Source organism: Cebus imitator, unplaced genomic scaffold (assembly GCF_001604975.1).
Source record: "Cebus imitator isolate Cc_AM_T3 unplaced genomic scaffold, Cebus_imitator-1.0 Scaffold71, whole genome shotgun sequence".
NCBI classification, from domain to species: Eukaryota; Metazoa; Chordata; class Mammalia; order Primates; family Cebidae; genus Cebus; species Cebus imitator.
The window spans coordinates 6,953,657-6,981,169 of record NW_016107386.1 but is presented as its reverse complement, the minus strand read 5'-3'; the positions used below and the strand labels follow the sequence as shown (position 1 = coordinate 6,981,169).

At 39.6% G+C, this 27,513-nt stretch overlaps 1 protein-coding gene across 2 annotated transcripts in view; it reads right to left on the bottom strand.

The window, feature by feature from the left end:
* The window catches only part of HTR4 (5-hydroxytryptamine receptor 4), a 205,041-nt gene that overhangs the window by 83,143 nt on the left and 94,385 nt on the right, over positions 1-27,513 (bottom strand). For both annotated transcript variants that reach the window (XM_017531352.2, XM_017531351.2), the window contains exons 3-4: positions 19,392-19,517; positions 17,918-18,118 (exon numbers count right to left, since the gene is read on the bottom strand). In XM_017531352.2, the coding sequence (XP_017386841.1) occupies positions 17,918-18,118; positions 19,392-19,517 (327 nt within the window). The remainder of the gene's footprint in view (positions 1-17,917; positions 18,119-19,391; positions 19,518-27,513) is intronic.

The window sequence follows — 27,513 nt, the reverse complement described above, 5'->3', positions numbered from 1 at the left end:
TCCTATGCAAAACATTTCAAAAATATTGCTCATAAAACTCCATTAAAATCCACTTTTGTAGACCAGCCACCAGCTTCTCCCACTGCAGCCATGTGCAAATGTGTGATCAAATTGCTTTTAAATGTCTCTGGGGACACAATTTACTTTGACAACTTAGTAGACAGCCATGTATTTTAAGCTCCATGCTAATCCCTTCCGTGCTTCTTCTGTAATTAAGGAAAATTCTACCTCCTCACTTCCTGCCCTCCAACCATAGAAAAGGCAAAAGAAGCAGTGATAATAATTTGGAATTCTAGACTGTCAGAACTGGTGAGATAGTACCAGTCAACTTTCTGTCTTCACAATTGGGTACCAACTTTCCTTGCCTTAACTACTTAGTACTTTTGTGGTCTTAGAATCAATTACTAACCTCGACAAGTTTCCTCGTCTTTAAAATGGGAATAATTAGGTCTACTCCCAATTATGCCTCTCCTTCACTGTGAGAATTGATGAAATAATATGTTTAAAACATAGAAAGTTCTTTGCACATAAATATCTGTTTAATACATATTACCATAAAGAGACTTGAATATATTTTGGAATTGTGAGCTCTATATTATTTAACAAATAATACAAAAGTTTCTTGATTCTACATCTCTCCCTAGCAGTTGACTCTAAGAAATATAAAGGTGAATGAACAGGTCTCTAAGGTGAATGAAAGCATGAAGATCACATTTGCTATTTGCAACGGAGTTGGTTACGTGTAAGATCGAGTGATCATACATTGTTGCTTAAGCTGCTGGAGTTTTGAAGTAGATGTTACATGCCAATAGATAACAACAGGTAAACAGGTCATGTATAGCCTGGGGTAGTTGTGGGGTTCACTGGTTGGATAGCAGTCCTCCTAGCAGAAGGTGGTTCAATACAATTTTGTAGCAGAGCTCTGGATGAACAGACATGTGTTTCTGCTCTTAGTAATTCTTTTTGTTATATTTTAGTTCCCCTTGTCCCCCCTTTGAGGAGGTGGAGAAGAGAGAAAAGCAGCAGTAGCTTTAAGGTAGAAGTAAAGGCCTCTTCCCTGTGGTCCTCAGGCTTGGCGAGCTTCCAGGCACCTGGAGGATCAGTGAGGAAGATACAGCAAAGTTATTCACCAGGAGCTGGGGACAGGAAGCAGTGCTGAGAAAGTAGCCAAGAGTGGAGGCAGAACTGTGGGTTCCAGGAAGGAAAAGCTGTAGGGGTAGGGGGACAGAAAGAGACTCCTTTCTGTCAGAGATGTGGAGGACATCAGATTGGGCCTTGAACGAATTATGATCCCATGAGCAATCTTCAGATTTAATGTTTATTATGTTCTTCTCTTACGTATTCTTCTGTGGGTGGGTGGGGTGGCTCAGGCCTGTAATCCCAGGACTTTGGGAGGCCAAGACGGGTGGATCACTTGATGCCAGGAGTTCAAGACCAGCCTGGCCAACATAGTGAAACCCCGTCTCTACTAAAAATATAAAAATGAGCCAGGTGTGGTGGCAAATGCCTGTAATCCCAGCTACTTGGGAGGCTGAGGCGGGAGAATCACTTAAAGCCAGTAGGCAGAGGTTGCAGTGAGTTGAGATCCTGCCACTGCACTCCAGCCTGGGTGACAGAGCAAGACTCCATCTCAAAAGAAAACATTATTCCGTACCTTCATGATAATAAAATTTGTAAGAAAGGGAGTGTCATCCATCTAAAAAGGCATTTTATAACAGACTACAGGAAAAAGAATAACCTGCTAAAAATGACATCTAAAAGCATCGTACTGACTGTGTCACTGATTCAATGAGATTCAGCTCAGGGGTTACATTCCGTGTAAAGTCCTCTCTGGCTCTTGAAATCAGTGAATGGTTCTCCATCTCTGCTCTGGTTTTCTTTTTTTTATAGTACCTTGTATATTTCTACAACACAGCATTTTCCTAACTATATTGCAATTGTCCATATTGTTTTCTCCTGCTGCAACTACTATTATTCCTGCTACATACAACATTCATTTATTGAGGGCACACTATACGGCAGGAATTGTATTCTATGTTGTATCTAATTTCTAAAGGAACTCTGCAAGGCAGCACTCATCCTCATTTCAAATATGAAAACTGAGGCTTGGAGAGTTGAATCCACTTATCCAAGAGCATACAACTAGGTAACAGTAAAACTGGGTTTTAAACCCACATCTACTGAAGTATATGCCTGGTAAGTGGGGTAAAGCTAGACAAAAGTAACCCTGTCTAGGAAGAGGAGAAGACTGTGCAGTGCCCTAGAAGCTGTATGGGCTGAGGACACACAGAAAGAAGACATATTTAAATATGAACCTGACAGATAAGATAATATACAGGAAGAGCAACTCATGATCTATTACAGTAATCAAGAAATGGGATGGGAAGAAGGAATAAAGAAGACGTATTTCAAAGATATTTACAGGGAATGGCCAAGATTGCAGAGTAGAAAGAGCTAGTGTGCACAGCTCTCACAGAGAGGAATGAAAGAAGTGAGTAAAAACAGCACCTTCAACTGGTACATTCACATACATATGCTGGGACTACTCAAGGAAACAACTCGACCCACAGAGAATGAAGATAAGCAAGGCAGGACATTGGCCCACCCTGGAGTGACATGGAACCAGGGGAACACCCTATTCCCAGGGAAGTAGTGAATCAATGTGCAAACCCTAGAACCCATGATGCTGCCATAGATCTTTTCAGCCCTTGGATCAAGAGATTCCCCTGTGAACCCACTCCACAGGAGCCTTCAATTTGACCCACAGAGCTACATGGAGTCTTGTCAGAGCAGCCATGCAGGGAGATGCAGAGATCTGGGAGCCCTAGATATCTGGGCTTCCTGTGCTTCTTGGCAAAAGTAGCTGCAACCCTGGCAAAGCAAAAGGTTAGATCCCTGTACATCCCTTTCTCATCCCCTTAGAAAAGGGGATGAATCCAGCGGGCTGAGCAGTGACAGTCTGCAGGCACCACTTCCACAGTACCTTACAGGATAAGCGCAACTGACTGGGAATTCCCAGCCAGCCACTGGTAGCAGCATTGCACCTCCCTGAGACAGAGCTCCCAGTGGGAGTTGTAGGATGCCATCTTTGCTGTTGGGTGACTTAGCTATTCCAGCCTTGGGGCTTTGGAGAGTCCAAGTTGACTGGGGACAGAAGCTGTCCCATAGCACAGCACAGCTGCTCTATGAAAATGTGACCAGACTGCTTTTTTAAGTGGGTCCTTGATCCTATTCCTCTTCACTGGGCAGGACCTTCCAACCGGGGTCTCCATTCCCTGCTGTTGCTTTCTGGCCGACAGAACATCCCTGGGATGGAGCTCCCAGAGGGAGTGTGGGATATCATCTTTGCTTTTTGAATGACTTAGCTGTTCTGGCCTTTGGGCTTTAGAGAGTCTGAGGTGACTGGTGGCTAAAGCAGAACTCCAGCATAGCACATCCACTCTACAAAAACGTAGCCAGACTGCTTTTTAAAGTGAATTACCAAACCCATTCCTCCTCACTAGACAAAACCTTCCAAATGCGGTCCCTGGCCGTCTCTTACAGGTGCATTTGGGCTGGTAACAGCTATGTACCTTCCTAGAATGGGGCTCCTAGAGGGAGAGGCAAGCTGCCATGTTTGCTGTTTTGCACTTTTCACTGTTGATACCTCCAGGTACTGGGAAATCCAAGGTGAGTAGTAACTGGAGAAGGCCCCCAGCATATTGCAGCAATTACGTTGAAGTGGCCAGACTTAAGTAGGTGCCTGCTCCCATATCTCCTCAAAAGGCAGGTCCTCCAGGTATGGGCCTCGAGCCATCCCCTGCCAGAGGTATCCAGCCCGTAGTGACTCAGAACCTCCCTGGACAGAGACTCCAGGGGCAACTGAAAGCCTCTCTGCCACTGCCTCTGCAGTGGAACTGACCTTGCTACCCTTGGACTAATGAAGCAGCAAAGACCCTCAGTACCTTCTCAACACCTCCAACAAGCTGCATTTGACCCAAGGAAAGAAGGCCAGACCATCTCTCATGGGTCCCACCTACTCCTCTGGTTGCACTAGATAAGGAACCCGTGACTTAAGCCCATAGCACATACCCTCCATCCTAGGCTGATTGCACTGAGCAATTCCTGACCTCAGTCTCTCTGGGGTGGAGCCTCCAAGACATAAGCAAAAGACCCTTGGCCACAACCACTACTAAGGTCCCTCTTCTGCCACTTTAAAGTGGAGGAAGGAACATGAATACCAAAATTGCCCTAGAGTTGCAGTGGGAAGCCTGGGAATTCCAAGCCATGATCTACAGGCAGCATGCAAGGAAGAGAGGAACCCACACTTTCAGATCATTTAAAGGGAACACTGCTGCAACTGTGAGGAGACAGGGAAACCACACAACTGAGCAAGAGTCTACCAATGGACCATATGCCTAAGTGCCCCCCACAGTATCACACCTCAAAACTTAAACACCAAAAATACCTCATTTCTGAAACCAAAGACAAGAAGTCATCTTCAAATAAAGAACTTACACAATGCCTTGGCCTGTAAAAACATGAAGGAAAGGAGTTTATTGACTGTACTCAATCTACACTGCAGTTAAACGAATACCCACATGCAGAGAAGAGAAACAACCAATGCAAAAACTCTGGTAACTCAAATGACCAGAGTGTTGTAGGTTTTTAAATGACTGCACCAGTTCTCCAAGGAGAATTCTTAACCAGGCTGAGCTGCCTGAAATTACAGAAATAGAATTCAGAATATGAATAGGAATGAAAATCAAGATTCAGCAGAATGGGAAAACCCAATTCAAGGAAACTAAGAACCACAATAAAATGATACAGAAGCTGAAGGATGAAATAGTCAGTCCAAAAAAAAGAACATAATGAATCTGACAGAGCTAACAAAATACAAAAATTTCACAATGCAATCACAAATATTAAGAACAGAACAAACCAAGCTGAGGAAACATTCTCAGGCCTTTGAGATATGCTGACATGTATGAATCACATCATCATTAACCATGAATGTAAATGGGTTGAATGCCTCATTTAAAAGTCACAGAGTGGCAAGCAGAATTAAAAAAAAAAAAAAGCATAACCCAATGGTATGTGTCTTAGAGACCCATCTCACATGTAATGACACCTATAGGCTTAAAATAAAGGAATGGAGGAAAATCTACCAAGTAAATAGAAAATACAAAAAGCAGGGATTGCAGACCTAATTTCAGGCAAAACAGACTTCAAGCTAACAAAGATCAAAAAGGACAAAGGGTTCAATTCAACAAGACCTAGCTATCCTAAATAACTATGCACCCAACACGGAAGCACCCAGATTTATAAAGCAAGTTCTTAGAGACCTACAAAGAGACACAGATGCCCACACAATAATAGTGGAAGATTTCAACACTCCACTGACGGCATTAGACAGATCACTGAGGCAGAAAATTAACAAAAATATTCAGGACCTGAACTCAGCATTGACCAAATGGATCTGATGGTCTTCTACAGAACTGTCTATCCCAAAACAACAGAATATACATTTTTCTCATCACCACATGACACATTCTTCTCATCACCACATTCACCACATGGCACCACATCACCACATGGCGACTCTTAAATCAATCACATAATTGGACATGGAACAATCCTCAAAAAATGCAAAAAAAAACAAAATCATATGAAATACACTTTCACACTATATTGCAATAAAAATAGAAGTCAAGGTTAAGAAAATCACTCAAAGCCATGCAATTACATGGGAATTAAACAACAGGCTTCTGAATGATTTTTGGGTAAATAATGAAATTAAGACAAAAATCAAGAAGTTCTTCGAAACTAATGAGAAGAAAGACATAACATACCAGGATCTCTGGGACACAGCAAAGGCAGTGTTGAGAGGATATTCATAGCGCTAAATGCCTACATCAAAAAGTTATAAAGATCTCAAGTGAACAACCTAACATCACAACTGAAGAAATTAGAGAGCAAGAACAAATCGACCCCAAATGTAGCACAAGACAAGAAAAAAAAAATCAGAGCTGAATTGAAGAAAATCAAGACACAAGAAACCAACCAAAAGATCAATGAACCCAGAAGTTAGGTTTTTGAAAACATGAAGGAGATAGGATGCTAGCTAAAGTAATACAGAAAAAAAGAGAGAAGATCCAAATAAACAATGAGAAATGACAAATAGGATGCTACCACTGACCCCACAGAAATAAAAGTAACTAATCAGAAACCTCTACAAACACCTCTATGCACACAAACCAGAAAATCTAGAAGAGAAGGACAAATTCCTGGACACATGCACCCTCCCAAGACTGAAGAACCAGGAAGAAATTGATTCCTTGAACAAACCAATAATTAGCTCTGAAATTAAATCCATAATAGCCCACCAACAAACAAAAGCCCATGCCTGATGGGTTCACAGCCTAATTCCACCAGGTGTACAAAGAATAACTAGTACCATTCCTATTAAAACTATTCCAAAAAATTGAGGAGAATAAACTCCTCCCCAACTCATTGTATAAGGCCAGCATCATCTTGATACCAAAACCTGACAGAGAAACAACAACAACAACAACAGCAAAGTCTGGCCAGTATCCTTACATGAATATTAATGCAAAAATCCTCAACAAATTACTTGCAAACTGAATCCTGCAGCACATCAAAGAGCAAATCCACTGCAATCAAGTAGACTTCATCCTCAGGATGCAAGGTTAGTTCCACATACACAAATCAATAAATGTGATTCATCACATAAACAAAACTAAAGACAAAAACCACATGGCAATCTCAATAGAAGGAGAAAAAGGCCTTCAATAAAATTCAACAGCACTTTATGTTAAAAACTCTCAAAAAGCTAGGTATTGAGGAAACATACCTCAAAATAATAAGAGCCATCTATGACAAACCCACAGCCAACATCATAACGAAATGGCAAAAGCTGAAAGCATTTACCTTGAAAACTGGCACAAGACAAGTATGCCTTCTCTCTTCTAGTATTGGAAGTCCTAGTCAGACCAACCAAGCAAGAGGAAGAAATAAGGAGCATCCAAATAGGAGGAGAGGAAGTCCAACTATCCTTTTTTGCAGGCAACATAATTCTATATCTATAAAATCCCATAGAATTGCCCAAAAAGCTCCTTCAGCTGAGTTTCAGAATACAAAACTAATGTGCAAAAATCACTAGCATTCCTGTATACCTATCACAGCCAAGCTAAGAGCCAAATCAGGAAGGCAATCCCATTCACAATTGCCAAAACAAAACAAAACAAAAAACCAGGAATACAGCTAACCAGGGTGGAGAAAGATCTTTACAATGAGAATTACAAAACACTGCTCAAAGAAATCAGACATGACACAAACAAATGGAAAAACATTGCATGTTTATAGCTGGAAAGAATGAATATTGTTGAAATGGCTGTACTGTCCAAAGCAATTTACAGATTTAATGCTATTTCTGTCAAACTACCAAAAACATTCTTCACAGGAGTAGAAAAAAAGACTATCTTAAAATTCATATGGAATCATAAAAAGTGCCCAAATAGCCAAGGCAATCCTAAGCAAAAAGAGCAAAGCTGGAGGCATCACCTCACCTGACTTCAAACCATGCTACAGGGCTACAGTAACCAGAACAGCATGGTACTAGTACAAAAACAGAAACATAGACCAGTGGAACAGAATAGAGAGTCAGAAATAAGACCACACACCTACAATCATCTAATCTTTGACAAAGCTGACAAAAAACAGGCAACTGGGAAAAGATTCCCCATTCAATAAATGGTGCTGGGATAACTGGCTAGCCCATATGCAGAAGATTGAAGCTGGACCCTTTTCTTACACCATATACAAAAGTCAACTTAAGATAGATTAAAGACTTAAATGTAAAACTCAAAACTATAAAAACCCTGGAAGACAAGCTAGGCAATACCATCCTGGACATAAGAACAAGCAAAGATTTCACGATGAAGACACCAAAAGCAATCACAACAAAAGCAAAAACTGACAAATGGAATCTAAACTTAAGAGCTTCTGCCCAGCAAAAGAAACTATCAACAGGGCAGACAGACCCTACAGAATGGGAGAAAATACCTTCAAACTATGCATCTGACAAATGTCTAATATTCAGCATTTATAAGGAACTTAAATAAATTTACAAGAAAAAAAAGACAACCCCATTAAAAAGTGGTGGAAGGACATGAACAAACACTTTTCAAAAGAAGACATATATGCAGCCAACAATCATATAAAAAAAATCTCAATTCACTGATCATTAAAGAAATGCAAATCAAAGCCACAACAGGATACCATCTCACACTGGTCACAATGGCTACTATTAAAAAGTCAATAAATAACACATACTGGCGAATTTGTGGAAAAAAGGGAACATTTATACATTGGTAGTGGCCTATGTAACAAACCTTCAAATACACCCCCAAACCTAAAATAAAAGTTTTTTAAAAAAGATATAGGTGCGATTTGGCATCCAGCTAATCATGGTAGATATGTAAAAGATGGCCTCAAAATATTATGTTTCAATGACTAAAATATAGCTAATACATTCACCTTCAATGTACAATGTAGAAGATGATATAGTATTAGTTTACAATAAAAATGTCTATTTTGAGCACACTGAGTTTGAGAAAACAGAAAGATGTTTAAGACAAGATGTTGAGCAGGCAGATAGACATAGAACCCCAACCAAGCAATGGGGAAAGGATTCCCTATTTAATAAATGGTGTCAGGAAAAGTGGCTAGCCATATGCAGAAAGCTGAAACTGGATCCCTTCCCTACACGTTATACAAAAATTAACTCCAGATGGATGAAACATTTAAACATAAGACCTAACACCATAAAAACCCTAGTAGAAAACCTAGGCGGTACCATTCAGGACACAGCCATAGGAAAGGATTTCATGACTAAAACACCAAAAACAATGGCAACAAAAGCCAAAATAGACAAATGGAATCTAAATAAACTTAAGAGCTTCTGCAGAGCAAAAGAAATTATCATTAGAGTGAACCAGCAACCAACAGAATGGGAAAATAATTATGCAACCTACCCATCTGACAAAGGGCTAATAACCAGAATCTACAAAGAACTTAAACAAGCTTACAAGAAAAAAACAAGCCCATCAAAAAATGAAAAGACACTTCTCAAAAGAAGAACACTTATGTAGTCAACAAACATAGGAAAAAAAGCTCATCATCACTGGTAATTAGAGAAATGCAAATCAAAACCACATTAAGATACCATCTAATGCCAGTTAGAATGGTGATCATTAAAAAATCAGGAGACAACAAATGCTGCAGAGGATGTGGAGAAATAGGAATGCTTTTACACTGTTGGTGGGAGTGTAAATTAGTTCAACTATTGTGGAAGACAGTGTGGCAATTCCTCAAGGATCTAGAAATAGAAATACCATTTGACCCAGCAATCTCATTACTGGGCATATACCCAAAGGATTATAAAACATTCAATTATAAAGACACACACACACACATGTTTATTGCAGCACTATTGAAAATAGCAAAGACTTGGAACCAACCCAAATATCTATCAATGATAGACTGGATAAAGAAAATGTGGCACATATACACCATGGAATACTATGCAGCCATAAAAAAGGATGAGTTCATGTCCTTTGCAGGGACGTGAATGAATCTGGAAACCATCATCCTCAGCAAACTGACACAAGAACAGAAAACCAAACAACACATGTTCTCACTCATAAGTGGGTGTTGAACAATGAGAACACATGGACACAGGGAGGGGAACATCACACATGGGGGTCTATGGGGGGTGGGAGGCTAGAGGTGGCATAGCAGAGGGTGGGGGAATTGGGGAGGGCTAACATTAGGAGAAATACCTAATGTAGATGACGGGGATGGCTGCAGCAAACCACCGTGGCACGGGTATGCCTTTGTAACAAACCTGCACGTTCTGCACACGTACCCCAGAACTTAAAGTATAAAAAAACAACCCTAAGGCCAAGTGTGCAACAGGGGTGAGAGAAGAGGTAAGAGCAGAAGTGCAGGTGTAGCCACACAATGAATGAAATTTCCAAAGGAAAGAGGGGACATACTCAAGGCTGAAAATCTAAGCATCTAACTAACCTTCAAGGGCACTCAACTTTGAGTCAGAAAGAACAAGATGACTATCAATGTCTGGGAAGGGCCTCGCTACAGCCACTAGGAGTTTGCATTTACAGAGGAAAACAATAATGGAACAGTCCTTGTGGCTAACATTAATTGAATGCTCACCAAATACCATGCACTGGTCTATGTATGGTTCAGTTTATTAACTGAATATTAACACTCTGTTATTTATTCCTCACAAGTATTAAAAGAGAAGGGAATGGATTTTCTATTATTAACACAATTTTTACAGATAAAACAAAGGCCAGAAACTTTTGTCATTGATCGTCAAAAAAATGCAAATCAAAACAAAAATGGATTTTATAACTTCTCCATGATTACACGCTTGACAACCAGTCAAGCTGTGACTGAATCTAAGCAGACTAGCACCCCAAATCTCATTCTTAAACACTTTCTATATTGAGAGTTTTGTGAGGACAGAGAAACTAATCCCAGAGTCATATCAAACAACCATCTCAACATTCTATGCTCAGCCAAATATGCATGGAGCAGCTATTACGTTCCAGTAAGAAAAACACACAAATAGATGAGATAAGGCATACTCTCAAGAAGTTTATATTCTATAGCAAGGCAGACAAATTCAACAATTATTGAGACATGCATACTAAGACCCTTATATTAATCATGATGCTTACATTCAATGCTCCATGGGAGTTCAGAGAAAGAAATGACAAATTTTTATGAATGAATCCCAGTCAGTCATTGGAGAAGGTGACACATTTTATCTGAATATTGAAGAAAGGCAGATATTTGCCAGAAAAATAAAAGAAACTCAAGGCACAGGTAGCAACATGCAGTTATGAGGAAACGTAGCCTATTCAGGGAATGATAACAGATCACTCATGGGTAGGAATTGAGGTAGGAAAAGCAGACTTAGAACACATTGGAAAAGCAGTGAAAGCCAAGTTCAGAATTTAGATTTTGGTTAACAAGGGCTTTCCTGGGGGTTTTCACATGTTTCAGGAGCAGCCACTCCCCAGGCCTCACCCTTTTCCCTATCCCTTACTGATACCCACAGCACCTGCAGATCCCAGCGTCAGCGTCACTTCCTCAGGAGCCTGACCTGCTTTGGAGATTGCAATTTAGCAGACTCCAAAAGCTGTGTGTTTTTTTTTTATTTTTGTTTTTACTTCTCCTTATAGTATTAAATGGTCACCAATTTTACTGTAATTACCTGTATACTATCTATATTCCCAACTAGACAAAAAGTTCCATGATTCAAAGCTTTATCTGATCATTCACCGTTGTATTTACAATGTCCAGAACGACTCCTAGTAATTAGTAAGCACTTCATAAATGTTTGCTGAAATGAATATAAAAATAACAGTTCATACCTCTGGCATGAAATTTGACTCGACAAATATTATTATTATGCACAAAGCCTGAACCTGCCCTTAAACGGTATGTGAGGAGGAGAAACTTTTAATATATTTTCCTTGTGAAATGCATTTCAATCCTATTGGGAAAACAAATGTAATTGTGTGACACAGTTCACAATGACAGACACTTTTCATTTATACATTACGAAATTGAATTATACTCCAGGGAGATCATTAAGAAATGCAGACACATTTATCTCCAGCACAGGATTAAACATGTAACCTTAAAGTAAGAATTGTATGTTTTACAAGTAAACCTGTTTGAAAGAGGATCTGAGACTAAGAAACTGTTGGAGAATTTTGCACATAAAACACATCAAGTTTTTGAGCTGTGCAGAGGAAGGGTGACAATTCTGCTGGATGTATCCAAAAGAGAACTTTGCAATACTATACAGAATGCTGTCTTCAATGAAGTGAAATTGACTTGTTTTTAAAGGAAATTACACTTGATGCTAAGTAAAGGACAAAGTCAGCATATTCAGAGAAAGGGGATCAAAATGGTTAAAAGTCTGAAAGTATGGCTTATGAGGCCAGCAGAAGGATCTAGAAATATTTTGCCTAATATAGGGAAGGCTTGGAGATGACATACCTCTGTCATGTTGTGGAGGCTCCATAAAAGTATGTGTCAGCTCTGGCCAGCCAAAGGGGAGTTGATATCTCCTCTTCTTGTCTGTCCAACACCCATCTTTTCAGTGGGAACTGCCATTCCTTCACACCATATGCTTTCAGTAAAGCTGAGAGTCATGGTGCCTGACCTCTGCCCAGTAACCAGGATGTGTCATCTCCACACCACAGTGACTCACTAAGTGAAGAGTATTTGACTCAAATAAAGCCAACCGAAAGTCTTCCGTGAGAAACAGCATTTAGATTTCTCTTCCTATGGACTCACATGTTAAGAATGGCTTAAGACTTGTTGCCTTATTTATTTTTCCCGGCGGAAGAATCCGGCCTAAGAAAAAAATCTAACAAGAAACCAGAGCTGATGGACAGCATAGGGACAAAGAGGGACAGATAAAAAGAGAGGAACAGACATAGGGAAACAGAGAGGGAAGTAAACAGGGAGAATGAGAAGACAAGATGGAGACAAAGAGGAGAGGAAAACAGAGTTAGAGAGGGGCAAAGTTAAACTAGATAATATTGTTCAAATCCTTGTAGAGAGCCATGTCTGAAGCCACACTTTCCAGTTAATTGAACAATCAACTTATTATCTGTCACATGCTGCTGAAAGAAACCTTGCTAATAGGTTATCCAATAAACAAGTTGGTAAAAACATTGCATTCAGGAAATTCATTGGCATATATACAGTACAAGCACTCTTCAAAGGCTTACTTAAATGATAAACTCAAAACATATTCAGATAGGTCTGCTTATTGCATATGAAATCACCGGCATTTGCAGGCAGTTGCTATTTATAGTGGTTACCTTAGGGTATGCAGCTGTGAAAGTGGATATTGAAAGAACTGGTGACATTTTTATGTTCTACTTGTGAACTGATGGCATTTTTAATAATGTTCAGGTATTATTAATATTGTGATTTAAAATATCTGTGAGGATTAGACAAGGGACTGTTAGAATAAATCAGATACAAGGTTGTGAACAGGAAGGAGGTTAACCAAGATCAATGCGGGAGTGATGCACCCATAAGAGATTGCGAGGGCTCCTTAGAGGGAGAAGCAAGGGTGTTTGGTGAGAAAGCAGAGAGAACATACTGGTCAGGAAGATTTCCATGGTCTCCAGCCTGTTCTGACCTCAGAGGGAACTCCCAGCACTGAAGCAGAATGTTCTCAGAGAACTGAGGAATGTGCCATTCTAGCAACATTTTCAGCTAAAAGGCTATTGTGGATAGGCTTGCATTTGAGCCTTCTAGTAAAGAGAAAATTGAAGTTTAAAATTTATATTATAGAAATTAGTAAAAGTGAAGGGTCCCAATGCCAATTCAACTGACCGTCCACTCTGGCCAGCACTACACCTATGCCCTATGCCTCATATAACCAATTGTTAATGTTTTGGGGAAAATTCATTCATGTTCTTTCTTTTTCATTCTCAATCGCTCTCTCTCTCTCCACACACTCATGTAAATCCACATACATACATCTGTATATTTATTTTATAAAAGTGGAATTATGCTAAAGATTAGAGTCTGCCACTTGCTTTTTTCCCAACATAATATACCAGTGATATCTTTTTAGGACAACACACATAACTATTTATCATTAAATGGCTGCCACATATTTCACTTTTAAAACTAGGACTCTATTAAGACTACTTGGTTAGTTTTTATTCACCACAGAACTTTAGATCTTAAAAAAAATCAACTGTACTGTAAAGCTTTTAAAGCAGTTTTTGATCTCCTATGACCATACTATATGATGCATTTATTTTAATTATGCTTTGGAAATTATATTTAAGGAGGCAATAAATTTTTGTTAACAGAATTCAATTCTGAAAGCATCAAGAAACACAGTGAGCTGAGAATGAGAGCTGGGAAACTGCATTTTGTAATACTGAAAGAGTCCGACATTTTGCTTTTATCCAGGAGTCTGCCATCTGAGAGAAAGTTACAAATCAAAGTGAGCTCTCTTGCTCAAAGGCACTACCCCTTATCATTGATCCCAGACTTGCAGCAGCTCTGGAGAGGAGGACATGGTATACTGCCAGGAATAACATGGCTAACAAGGACATCACACTTCACTGAGATATTTACTCTGTGCCTTGGTCCAGCCCAACTAAACCAAACTGTTAGGATGGGAAGGACACAGCAAAAACAGATGCTAGACGATAAATAAAACTATACTGTTCCAGGCTAAAACACTGCCCTGCAATGCTCAGGATGGATGACTCCAGCACTATCGGAGGCCCACTCTTGGGACAGGGAAAGCTGGATACAAGTTGGAGGCAAGATCTCCAAGCTCCCCAAGGAAAATCAAGTAAAAGAAACCCCATCTGATATCTTACTTATGGTGTTGGAGTTTTTGACATCCACCGTCAGAGAAAGAAATGGAATTATTGGCATGACTCTCACAAAGAGAACATGCTGACCACTTCATCTGTTCAATCGTGTTTGCCTAATACCTAAATAAGTATTTATGAAATGACCGGTTAATTGCCAACCTCCCCATAACAATGCAAGTTCTTTGAGGGCAGGGATTTTGCCCTTGTTTGTAGCCTTGAACTCCCTCCCATTGGAATAGAAAGACATTTAAGAAGAAAGTATAGAATTAATTTTAACTATAATTACACTGAGTTCTACAAAGGAGAAAAATGGGTTTGGTGGAGTCAGCGAAGACTTCTGCAAAGAAGAGAGGATTTAACTAATATCTGAAAGACGTGCAGGAAAGGAGGGGCAAAGGGAAAAACCAAGGCCTCAGGTGGCTGAGCACAGAACCCTGGAGAACTAGAAAGAAGGCCAAGGCGATGGGCCTAGAGGTGAGGTTAGGAAGAGTGTAAAGGGAAGCTGGGGACATGGACAGGAAACAGAGGGTGAAAAACCCTGTACTAGTCTGGTCTTGATCTTCAGTACAATGAATAGCCACTGAAGGGTTTTAAGCAAAGGAGCAACAATATCAGAGTGGCATTTTAAAAAGATGGCTATTTCATGGGGAGAAATGCGAGATATAGGTGAAGGGGAGGAGGGCAGCAAATCACACTGCCATGTGTGTACCTATGCAACAATCTTGCATGTTCTTCACATGTACCCCAAAACCTAAAATGCAATTAAAAAAAAAGAAAAAAAAAGATGGCTATTTGATCTTGTGAGTGACAAGTGAATGGGAAGGGAATAAAACATATTTGGAGGGAATAATTAGGAAAGCGTTCAGTGATTTATTCAAGAAATGTTATAACTTTGGACAAATTATAGAGTTAGAGAGAAATAGACTAGGGTCTCTTTAGGAAAGAAAATGAACAGGACGTGTTGTTATTTAAATGTAGGGGATGCAGAAAGATTGCTATTAGAATAATTTACCTGGTTTCTAGATGATGCAGCTATTGGAGCAGCTATTCACTGAGGAGGTGCAAGTTTGGTGAGAAAGATCATGAGTTGTATGGATAGTTACAAGAAACTGACATTAACAACAACATCCACTAAAATGGAGTACTGTGACAAGCTGGGCCAAAATGATGCCTTAAATGGATTATCTAATTTATACCTAACTGCAGTCATATAAAATAGGTGCTAGCTCCTCAATTATTAGAGACAAGACCACCAAGACTCAATCTCAATCACTTATTGCCATTCTCAGAACTAAAAATGTTCAAAGCTGAGATTTGAACCCAAATCTCTTTAATTCTAAAGCAGGTGTTTCTTAATGACTAATTCAACCTGTTTCATGACAACTCATACTACTCAGGAAAAGTTTCCTCATTTAAAAAGTACGTAAGAATAAATCTGAAGCCGAATCTTTCTAGGAAACCTCTAGACCTTCTCTCAGGGCTGCCCAAAGCAAGCTCTCCACAACAGAGAGTTGATTCTACACTTTCTGCCATTTTTTTCCTGGCCGACTGGCTCTTTTTCTTACCCTTGCTTTTACCCAGGCCTCGAGGTTACCTCAACTGCCTCCAACTTCCCAGCCTGGCTTTCTCCAAATTCTCACAGTCTTGCTACTCATTTTAGCAATGATCATATGCAGGTTATCCAGCAGGATTTCCATAGATTTTCTACTTTTTACATTTTATTTCCTGCAATGTCAACTTTCATACAGTGTATCCTGACTGTCTTTAAAAGTCTTTCATATACTGAAGTCAGATTGTTGTAAACAAGCTAATAAACACAATTTTCAACTATGGCATGCAATGGGTATGGCTGCTTGCCAGCAGAACAATTTTACCAGAGTCATTATCTCTAGCTATATAGTGGAGATATAATCATTATACATGCATTTAACTTAAGCATATTCAACTATATGTTCTTGGCAGAGCAAAAGAGAAAGCAATTCAAATAGAGAAGGCCATTATGCCTGTCATTCCAATCAGTGCACATACGTCCCATGAAATAGGAGATGAACCTACTGTCCCCTCAGCTGATTTCAGTCTCTACCTACCTCTCCCAGTGTGATTAATTCTCTGGGAAGACTATGATGTTAGTGTTTAAAAGTACATATCTATATATTTTAGATATACCACGATCTTCAGTTTCAGTCAACTACTTTTCCTAGTCCTCAATTTTAAAAAACAGTAATTGTCTGGGCATGATGGCTCCCATCTCTAACCGCAGCACTTTGGGAGGCTGAAGCCTGAGGATCACTTGAGCCCAGTAGTTCGAGGCCAGCCTGGGCAACATAGCGAGACTTGCTCCTATAAAATAAATACATAAAAATAAATAAATTTTAAAAAGGCTGAGCCAGTCAGCCAGGAAAAAAATGGGAGAAAGTGTAAAATCAACTGCCTGATGTGGAGTTTTGCTTTGGGCAGCCCTGAGAGAAGGTCTAGAGGTTTCCTGGAAAGGTTCAGCTTCAGGTTTATTTTTACATACTTTTCAAATTAGGAAATTTTTCCTGAGTAGGTATGAGTTGTTATCTATTCCAAGACTGGAGGAAAACTTGGGTTTGTTGGGCTGCTCAAGAGACAGTAAGAAATCCTTGTCGCTGGCAATTCTGACAATATGTGATTTGCACCCCCACATTTTTGAGTGCTAACCCCTAAGATATGGCTACATTGAGAACAGCATATGTTTGTATAATCGCCTGACTTTAGATTGCATTCTACATTTATGATAAAATGTACATTAGTAGAAATTGGAAAATAAATATGATTATACAAGTGATAAATACATATATCTGCAGCAAATGAGGCAAAGATGGAAATCACTAGGTCTCTTGAAGTCAAATATGAAGAAAAAGAATAAAATTATGCAACAAGAATCAAATGCTAGACCTGGGTCCAAAATACATAAAATTACTGGGAAATTTATTATCATCTGTAACTTTCTGGAAAAGAGTCTTCACAATTACATGCACATACATTAATATGTACATAAAATTATAACAGAAACATATTTTCAGGAAAGGGTTATGTTCAAACATAGGGCATTTTCATTCTGAGCCACCCCTGCTGACCTCTGGGAAGATGTACTCATACTTGACACTCAGCTTCTTCAGAATTTTGTTCATGCCATCAGTTTAAAATTTAGAGCTCTACAGTAAACTTGATTGCTGACATCTATTGATTTTTAGATTGCAAACTCCTTGCAGACAGGTTCTAGGCCTTCCTAATCTGTGCACCTCAGAGAGGGCTTGACTAAAAAGGGGCACTCCACAAACGCTGGGGAGTGACTGTGTAACTGAATTACCAAATTTACCTCTCTGAGATTCATTTCTTCTAATGAATGAGGAAAGGCAGACACTGCCCAATATCCATCAGGTCATTGTCTCCAGCATGGAGCTCCACTATGCACATTGCTCTGTCCTTACCTATCCAGGGAAATGCAGCAGAGGTGAAAAATTGATGCTGTTGTGAGCAGAACGTCCAGAGATGTCCGAACAAGACAAAACATCTCCCCATAAATCCAGATGTCTTGAACCAGCTCAATGGCACCAAAGGGCATCACCAGCACCGAAACCAGCAGATCCGCAAAAGCAAGAGATACAATGAAATAATTGGTTTTTATCTTCCTGTGAGTGAAAAAGTGTAAGAGAGGAGGCAGGGGGAGGGATAAGGGAAAAAGGGGAGGGAGAAAAGACCAAGAGAGAAAACAGGATAAAGGGAAGCAAAGGAAGAAGAAAAAAAGGGAGGGGAAAGGGGAAAGAAAAAGTCACATGCTTAGCGTATTCTGTGAGATTCAATTTCCATTTCTGTAACATGGCTGAGAAGACCCAGCATGGTCCAGCCCCTTCTGACTTCTCCAGACCTATCTTCTACCAAAAGCTCTTTTTTCCTCTCCTTTCTGGCCACCCTGCCCTAATCTGAGTTCCCCTGCACATACAGCTCCCTTTCGAGGGCCAATACAGATGCTGTTTCTTCCAACGGTTGCCTAGTTACATCCCCCCCACCCATCAGTCCGTGGTCAGGAATTCTCAGGAAACCCTCCCAAGGTATGCCCTGTGACTGTAGTCACAGTCCATCATTTCACACTAGTAGACTGGCTACTGTGCACCTCACATTTATAACACTGGTGAAAATTGCACTTTTACACTTTATTTGCATCATCATTAGACGTGCGGATGTCTTACTTAGAGAGAAACTCCTTCATTATACCTTTTTATGACCCAGAGGCTTTCATCCCAGGCTATACACTAGAATGACCTGATGCATTTTAATAAATATGGATGCTGAGATCTCAACCCAGATCATTTAGTTCAGGCACCCTAGGAGTTAACACCTCTCCCCTCAAAGATGGCCAGATAAAATACAGGATGCCTGATTAGATTTGAATTTTAACAATGAATCACTTTTTAAAGATAACTACATCCAAAATACTATGTGAGACACACTAGTACCACAGGATGATAGTTTTTAAAAATGCATCAGGTGCTTCTAATTGTAGCCAGGGTTGAGACTGACGAAGTAAAAGTGCAAAAAACACACATTTAATTTCTAGATCTGTCCCTTGTCAGCCACGTCTTCCTTAAACCATTGATAAAACGGGGAGGTTAGATTATATGTGCTCTCAACAATTGTGCATATAATGATCACAGCTATAAACACATTTGACAAAGAAAAAAAATGACAGGATGGGAATATACTGAAGTGTTTACACTGGTTGTATTAGAGTTGCAGGATTAATTGCAATTCCTTTTTCTCTTCTTTGATTTTAAAAATATAGTTCCCATAAATGTTTTCTTCCTTAATTACAGATTATAGTGGAAATGTTCACATTTCCAACTCTCCAGGGAGAGCTCAGAACTCCACCTATGTTTCCTCCAAAGGTTTCCTCCTGCTGCTCACCTGAGCTGCCGGTCCCAGCACACAGCCACCATCACCAGCAAGTTCCCCAAGATGGCCATCAGGATAACCGCCGAGAGAAACGTGAGCAGCACGACCTTCTCCACTGACCCGAAACCCTCCTTGGAACTGAAAGACACACATGAGCACAAAGAATTGAATGAAACTCTGGGACACAGGAAAGAAAATTCATCTTTTCATCATTGACCTTCAGAAAGGTAACTTCACCATCAGCTGATAACACATCATGCATTTAGTATACACCAAAATCTGATCTTGCCACCTGACATGTTAACCTGGTTAGCTCCTTACATAAGAGTATAAGGCTTAGAGAGGTGAATTAATAAGCCTGGGATTGCAGTTATTTTCCATCCAAGAACTTGTTGCTTTCCTTCAGGGCACTTAGTTCAACTCATATTCAGACATATATGGTTGATTCCTGTTTTGTGCACCTACTCAACTAGATTGCAAAAGTTGTTGAGTGAATGAATGATAGTAACTTTGTAACTGCAGGAGCAGACCAATCTGGTTCAACTTTGTGTATAAAATGGAGAGCCGTGTTTTAGTTGCCATGGAATCCCAGGTTGCAAGTTGAACTGACCAAGCCCAGATGAACCAAGCATGGAACTCGAGGGTGGAACCTAAGTGCTTGGACCAAGGCATGGGGACTAAATGAAGTGGACATCTCATGGCATGATCCATGATTTAATCATATAGAGCCCTAGCATCACCTTATGGCACAACCCAGTAAGATCATACCTCCTGGCATTACCTTGTCACAAGGATCCAATCAGATCATGCCTTATTACCCTCTCCCTATAAAACCTGCCACAGCTCCCAGCTCAGGGAGACAGATTTGAGCTCTGCCTTTTTCTTCCTTGCCAGTCAACTTATAATAAAGCCTTTCTTTTCCCAAAATCCAGGGCTATAAGTATTGGCTTCTGTGAATATCAGCAAGGATCCCACTGCTTGCTCAGTAACAACTTGAACCAGTTGTTACTGGGCAAGTTACTTTGCATTCAAGTAGTTACTTTGCCTGAATGCAAAGCCATTTCTTGTTACAGTGTCTCATTCAAGCCCATGCAGAAGCTTCTGGTTACAGGTAGGCTCTCCCAGAGAAAAAAGATTGTGGGAGAGGTCTGATGGTTGTTTTTACACCAGTTCACCTGGACAAATTGAATTCAGATTCTGTGAAGATCGTTGGAAAGATGGCAACCAATAAATAAGCTCAGTGGCTCCTTTTACCACGCTGATCATTTCTTTTAGTGCTCACAATGTGTCATTGTTTTTGCAGTTCAAATTTGTGTTCTCGTCAATTTCAGCATTTGATTTAAGTCTACAAATGTTGCCTTCCCCATGTAAACTCAGCATTTTGTTTTATTAACTTGAAAATGAAGGTCTCTTTTCAATGAAAGCATGATATCTGCAGATTAATATTCAGAAGTTATAGGTATTTTAATAACTTTTATAGTATAATAAAATGTTATTTTTAATGAAGTTTCAAAGAATCTTAAAACTCCTAGACCATGGGTGTTCAATCTTTTGGCTTCTCTGGTCCACATTGGAAGAAGAAGAATTGTCGTGGGCCACAGATAAAATACACTAATGATAGCTGATGAGCTAAAAAATTTTTTTTGCAAAAAGAAACTCACAATGTTTTAAGAAAGTTTATAGATTGTGTTGAGCTGCATTAAAAGCTGTCCTGGGCTGCTGCATGTGCCCCTATAGGCCATGGATTGAACAAGTTTATCCTAGACCCAAACTCTACATTTGAATACGGGAAAAACTGGGCCCAGACAGAAGAACTGACTTGTTACAGCATGTTAGTGGCTGGTCTGGGAGAGCTGCTTGTCCTGTGAGTCCACCACTGAGAACACAGGGTTCCAAAAATCAAGAATTCCCTGTCTTTCCTGAGCTCTTTTGACTGAAAATTAAGATGCATGCTCTCTCCGAATGGCAGCAGCCTGCAAAGTCCCGGCTTTGGCGTTGTCCAGAACTTCTGTTAAGATGGCACAGAAGACAAGATGCCAAAGGAAATGAGGAACCAGTCTGGCAGTGGTTGGAGAATGAGAAAGTCCCTCCATTCTTCTGAGAAGTGTTTTTATAGACAGATTGATTGTTTGTGATTGGGGTTTAGTTGGAAAGAAATTCCAGATATGCTTATCTCAATCACTCTTCCACACTTAAGTTCTAACTATCAACAGCACAAACATTAGATAGGGAAGATTTAATTCAATGAGGAAAATTGTACACTTAGGAAAAAGACCTTACTAGGCTGATGTGGCCACCAAAAACTCATTTGATCTTAGGTCATGTTCATTGAGTTAAAGCACTAGCAAAGGAGGTGATGGTGGTTCTCTTCCCTGTTCTTCTCAGAGACTGACTCACAGCCCCTCTGAAACTCATCTCCTTCACCCCCAGCGCCTCTATATTTGAGGTGCCTTCTTCCTGGAATGTTTCTTCAGTGACTGACTTCTTGTCATTCAGGTCTCAGATTAAATTTAACCCCCACTTAATGTACCACAGCCAACAAACATTTTTCATTTTCTTTATAGCATTTACTGTTATCTGAAATGATTTGTTACTGATTGCTGTCTGTCCCCCAATTCCACAGATTGACTTTGGTTATATTTTTCACTATAATCTCTAGTGTCTGGCACAGTGTCTAGTCTAGAGTATGTATTATTATGTATTAATTTTACATATGCATTACATAATAAGTGCTCAATTACTTGCTGATTGAGTGAAAGAGAGCTATATTGTGCTCATAATGATAACATTTATTATTCAATGTCTTCAAAGGCTGGTTGAAAGTATAGATATTTTACCTAGAGAAAAGAAGGTCCATGGATGAAATAAAAAAGCTATTTTTAACTACCTGAAGGCTGCCATTTTAAATAAGAGTAGATTTACATATTCATTCATTCAATTATTTCTGAGCACCTACTCTGTGTTAGGCATTGTTGTATGTCCTAGAGAGACAGCAATAGTCAAACAGAGAGCAAAACAGACAATAAACAGATGCACAAGACAGTATGTAAAGTGTCAGCTGATGATATACTCCACGGCAAAAAAAAAAAAAAAAAAAAAAAAAGTCTAGGAGGGTAAGGAGGACTGGATGGCCAGTGGGGGATTGCAGGCTGGCTGTTTAATAAAGGATGTGAGAGAAAGCTCAATGATAATGTTATCACAGGTTGTGAGACTAACTAGGACCAGTGGGTGGGTTTTAAGCAGTGGTTCACAGCCTTAGCTGCATATTTAAGTTACCTGAGGAGCCTTAAAAAATGCTGATTCTGGGAATCCACCCTCAAAGGTGCTGATTTAATTGGTCTGGATTGCAACTCGGATGGAGAAATTTTTAAAAGCTCCCAGGTGACTCTGATGTGCAGTGAAGGATAAGAGTCACTGACAGAGGGAGGCAAGATTTAGTACTAGATAATAAGAGCCTTCTAACAACTAAAGATGATCTGCAATAGCTTCCTGGTGTTGTTTTGTGCTCCCTGGCACAGAAAGTGTTTAAGTGCCATCAGACCTGAATGGCAATGAGATAGTAATTTGCACTCATTAGGATGGCAGTTATAAAAAACAAAACAACAAACAAAAAATAAAAAGTGTCAGTGTGAATGTGGGGAAATTGAAACACTTGTGGATTGCCGGTGGGAATGTAAAATGATACCGCCATCGTGGAAAAACAAGTTTGATGGTTTCTCTAAAGGTTAAATATAGAATGCCTATGTGATCCCACAATTCAATCCCAGGCGTACACCCAAAAGAACTGAAAGCAGGGATACAAACAGACACTTGTATACCAATGTCTATAGCAGCATTATTCACAATAGCCCAAAGGTGAACACAGCTCAAGTTTCCACTAACAGATAAGCAAATAAATAGAATGTGGTATACACATACTAGAAAATGTTATTTCTCTATAAAAAGAAATGAAGTTTTCATACATGCTACCACATGGATGAACCTTAAAAATAAATGAAACAAATAAATAAGTGAAATAAACCACACACAAAAGGAAAAATATTGTGATTCCACTTACACGAGGATTCTAGATTGGCGAATTCATGGGGAAAGAAAATAGAAAAGTCATTATCAGGGAGGAACTGGGAACTCAGGGGAATGGGGAGGTATTATTTAAGAAGTACAGAGTGTTTGAAATGATTTAAAAAATTCTGGAAGTGGAGAGTAGTAATCGTTGCACACCACTGTGAATGTTCTTTTTTAGCTTTTATTTTAGGTTCAGGGGTACACATGCAAGTTTGTTATACAGGGGGTGTGGTGTACAGATTATTTCATCACCCATGTAACAGGCATAGTTTGATAGGTAGTGATCCTCCCTCTCCTCCCACCTTCCACCCTCAAGTAGGTTCCAGTGTCTGTTGTTCCCTTCATTGTGTCCATCATGTACTCAGGGTTCAGCTCCCACTTGTAAGTGATATCATGCTGTATTTGATTTTCTGTTCCTCTGTTAATTTTCTTAGGATAATGGCCTCCAGCTCCATCGATGTTGCTGCAAAGTACATGATCTCATTCTCTTTGGGGACTTAATATCACTAAATTATATGCTTAAAATTCATGTTTTATATATTAATAAATTTTGTTACTTATATTTTAGCATGATATAAAAAAAGAATTCCTGGATGACCACATAACAAGATACTGTACAAGCCTCCTGTATTGGAGGCAGGCTGGCCTGGCTGTTTTAGGTCGCTTTTTTGTTTATAGTCCATGATTTAAACATATCCTTAGAATATGAATTATCCATCAACCCCACCGCGACCATTAGAATCGTCTCTCTTGTACTGTCTTTTCTTTTTTATTGCATTTTAGGTTTTGGGTTACATGTGAAGAACATGCAAGATTATTGCATAGGTACACACGTGGCAGTGTGATTTGCTGCCTTCCACCCCTTCACCTATATCTGGCATTTCTCCCCATGCCATCCCCCCCACAACTCCCCACCTACCGCTGTCCCTCCCCTATTTCCCTCCAACGAACCCCAGTGTGTAGTGCTCCCCGCCCTGTGTCCATATGTTCTCATTGTTCAACACCCGCCGATGAGTGAGAACATGCACTGTTTGATGTTCTGCTCCTGTGTCAGTTTGCTGAGAATTATGGCCTCCATGGTCTTTCCTCTTGTAAAAGAAGAATATAGATTCAGAGCCTCTGTGATGAACATCTCTGGCTCCAGTGAGGGTACATTTTGAATTAAGTGGGGAAGTCAGAGTTAGAGAGTGCAATGTCATGGTCCATTTGTGACATGCCAATTAGGAGCTAGAAATAGCTTAACTTTAAACTAGGAGTGACAAGTAAAATTTAAGCATAGAAGAAGCTTTTTTAATTAGGCAAAACTGTCTATTGAACTAAAAGTAAGTCCAGTAATGACAATTAAAATAAATTCAAAACCACTTCTGTGAAATTCATGTTAGGTCCTTGGGTTGCCTCTGACACCCTCATGGAATCCTGGATAGTTCTCATCTGGCTGAAGAGCTGTCCACTCCACTAAATTGGTTCTTTGACAGCTATTCTTATGAGAAATTTTACTTTCTCTTCTTTTTTGCTCTCTCAGTGATCTTTTGATCCATTAGTAAACTCCACAAACTTGTGGGCTGTGTTTGCCATTTTCTCTGCTCTTAATGAAAGAAAATATAATGACACAAATTCTAGGTAAATTTCCACATAGGTCAGCATATGTGAAAATGGACTCTGAATGATAAAGTATGATAAATAAGTGATTATTGCTATTAACAGTGATAGTTATACAGAGAAAATAGCAAAGGAAATCTTAGGCTATACTTTGTCTCACACACACACATACACATACACATGCACACACACTGCCTTATACTTCCTGGAGAATCAAGAATGGTTTTGTTGTTATTTTTTGTGGGCTTTTTTACACCAGTTTTGTTCATAAACAGCTGTGTGACTTCAAAAAATTCTCTTGACTTTTCCAATCGTCAGTTCTTCATGGATCAATTGAGAAAGTTAGTTTAAATTTCTCATTCATCAAATATGTATTGAGTGCCAACTATATGCCAAGCACTGTTCTGAGTACTAGATTCAATAGTAAAGAAAATGGACAAAGTCCCTGACCTCATGGTGTTCACAGCATGGATGGAAACAGACATAAGCAAATGCATAATTAAAGAAATAAATATAGTTTGTGATCAGGGCTTCAGAGTTGCATTTCCTGAATTTTAATGTTCATAGTAATCCACTGAGGATCTTGGTAAAACGCAGATTCTAACTTTCTTAGGTCTGAGGCAGGGTCTGGGATTCTGCATTTCTCACAGTCCCCTAAGCATTGCTGATGCTGCTGGTTCCTGAGTCACAAGTGGAATAGCAAAGTATAAAAGGTATAAACATGATGTTATGATAGAGAACACGCTGGGTTAAAGGGAAATGTTAGGTAGTTGGGTAACAACGGAGGTGACATTCAGATGAGTTCTGATGTATGCAGATAATTTGGGAGTCAGGGGAACCAGGAGAAGTGCATTGCATTTGAAGGGAAGAGCAAGTGCAAAGGCCCTGAGACAGGAAAGACTTTTCATGTTCATTATCACAGTAGAATGAACAAGGAATTATGCATCTGAGATGAGCTCAGGAAAGTAGTCAGAAGCCAGGCCCTGAGGGTTTTTTTGTGCTCTGGGGGGAAGGTTATGTTCTATTGGAAGATAAATGAGAAGACACAGAAGTGATGTAAGCAGAGTAATGACATGGGGGGTGAAAATATGCCAGGGGTTCCTGCAGGAGTCCGGGTAAAAGAAGATGGTGGGTAAAAGTAGCATGGTCGCTGGGGAGATGGAGATACGTGCGTGGATTAAAGGTTTATTTGGGGAGTAAAGAGATAGATAAGAAAAATAGATTCCATGAGTGGGTGGGAAGAAGCACAAATAAAAGCCATATTTCAGAATTGCATATCTGAATACATGTTAGTACAATTTAATGAGATGGGTGAAACACAGTGTGAGATACCTATAAGACATTCAAACGAAGACATCAAGTAGGCAACTGGATGTGTGTGTGTCTGGAGCTCAAAAGGGATGACTGGGCAGGAGATACATACTTGGAATTGCCAGCACTTCTACAGGATTTAGAGAACTGAAGACGGATGTGGTTACCCAAGAAGAAGGTCAGGGTCTTGAAGAACGGCAGTACTGAGCTGTGCAATAGAGAAGGCAGAACAAGCAGAGGAAATGGAGAAAGACTATCCAGGATGTTTTGGGAACATCAGATGAGAGTGGTATTTTGGAAGCCAAGAGGAATATGTGTGTGTGTGTGTGTGTGTGTGTGTGTGTGTGTATGTGTGTGCGTATATATATATATATACGCACACACATACACACACACACACACACATATATATATATATATTCACGTATACATACATATATACAAGATCAAATTCAATATTGGTCAATATTAGAAGTATAGTTTCCAATATTGATCAAAATTCAATATTGGAAGTACAGTTTCCACTGAATGCACATTGCTTTTACATCATGATAAAGTAAAAAATTCTTAAGTCAAACTATCACATCGGGGACCATCTATAATTATATGTGTGTACTTTCTTCACTGTCTTTATTACCTTTGTGCGTGTGTGTGTGTGTGTGTGTGTGTGTGCGTGTATTCTTGATACTTCCCTGGAACTACAGCAAGACCGCTTCTGAGAATGACAGGAAGCAAGGAGGCAGGGAAACTAGAGTACTTTTTCTTTTTATCTTTTTATGTATCAAACTTTGCAATAAAATTATGTTAGACCAGAGGGCTCCACCATTGCACCAATGATCTCTGTAGCAAGTGCCTCCTCTCCCACCTGTGAGGAGTGTCAGGTACGCAAGAAACATTCTTGAAAATTCCCACAGCATATCCTCAAAAGATCCCATTACTGCCTATCCAAGTATCTTTTTCACTCATCCCACCCAGCACTGCACAATCTTTTGTAAAGGAATTACATTTAAATTAGAGAAAATAATGTTTCATTTTCTTACCAATCAACAGTTAGGAGAAGAGTACAAGGGCATTCTGACTTAAAAGAGAGCCTGCCTAAAATTGAATTATTTTTTCTAGAATTTTATTAACCTTAAATGTAAGGTCCCTGGTGGTTTCT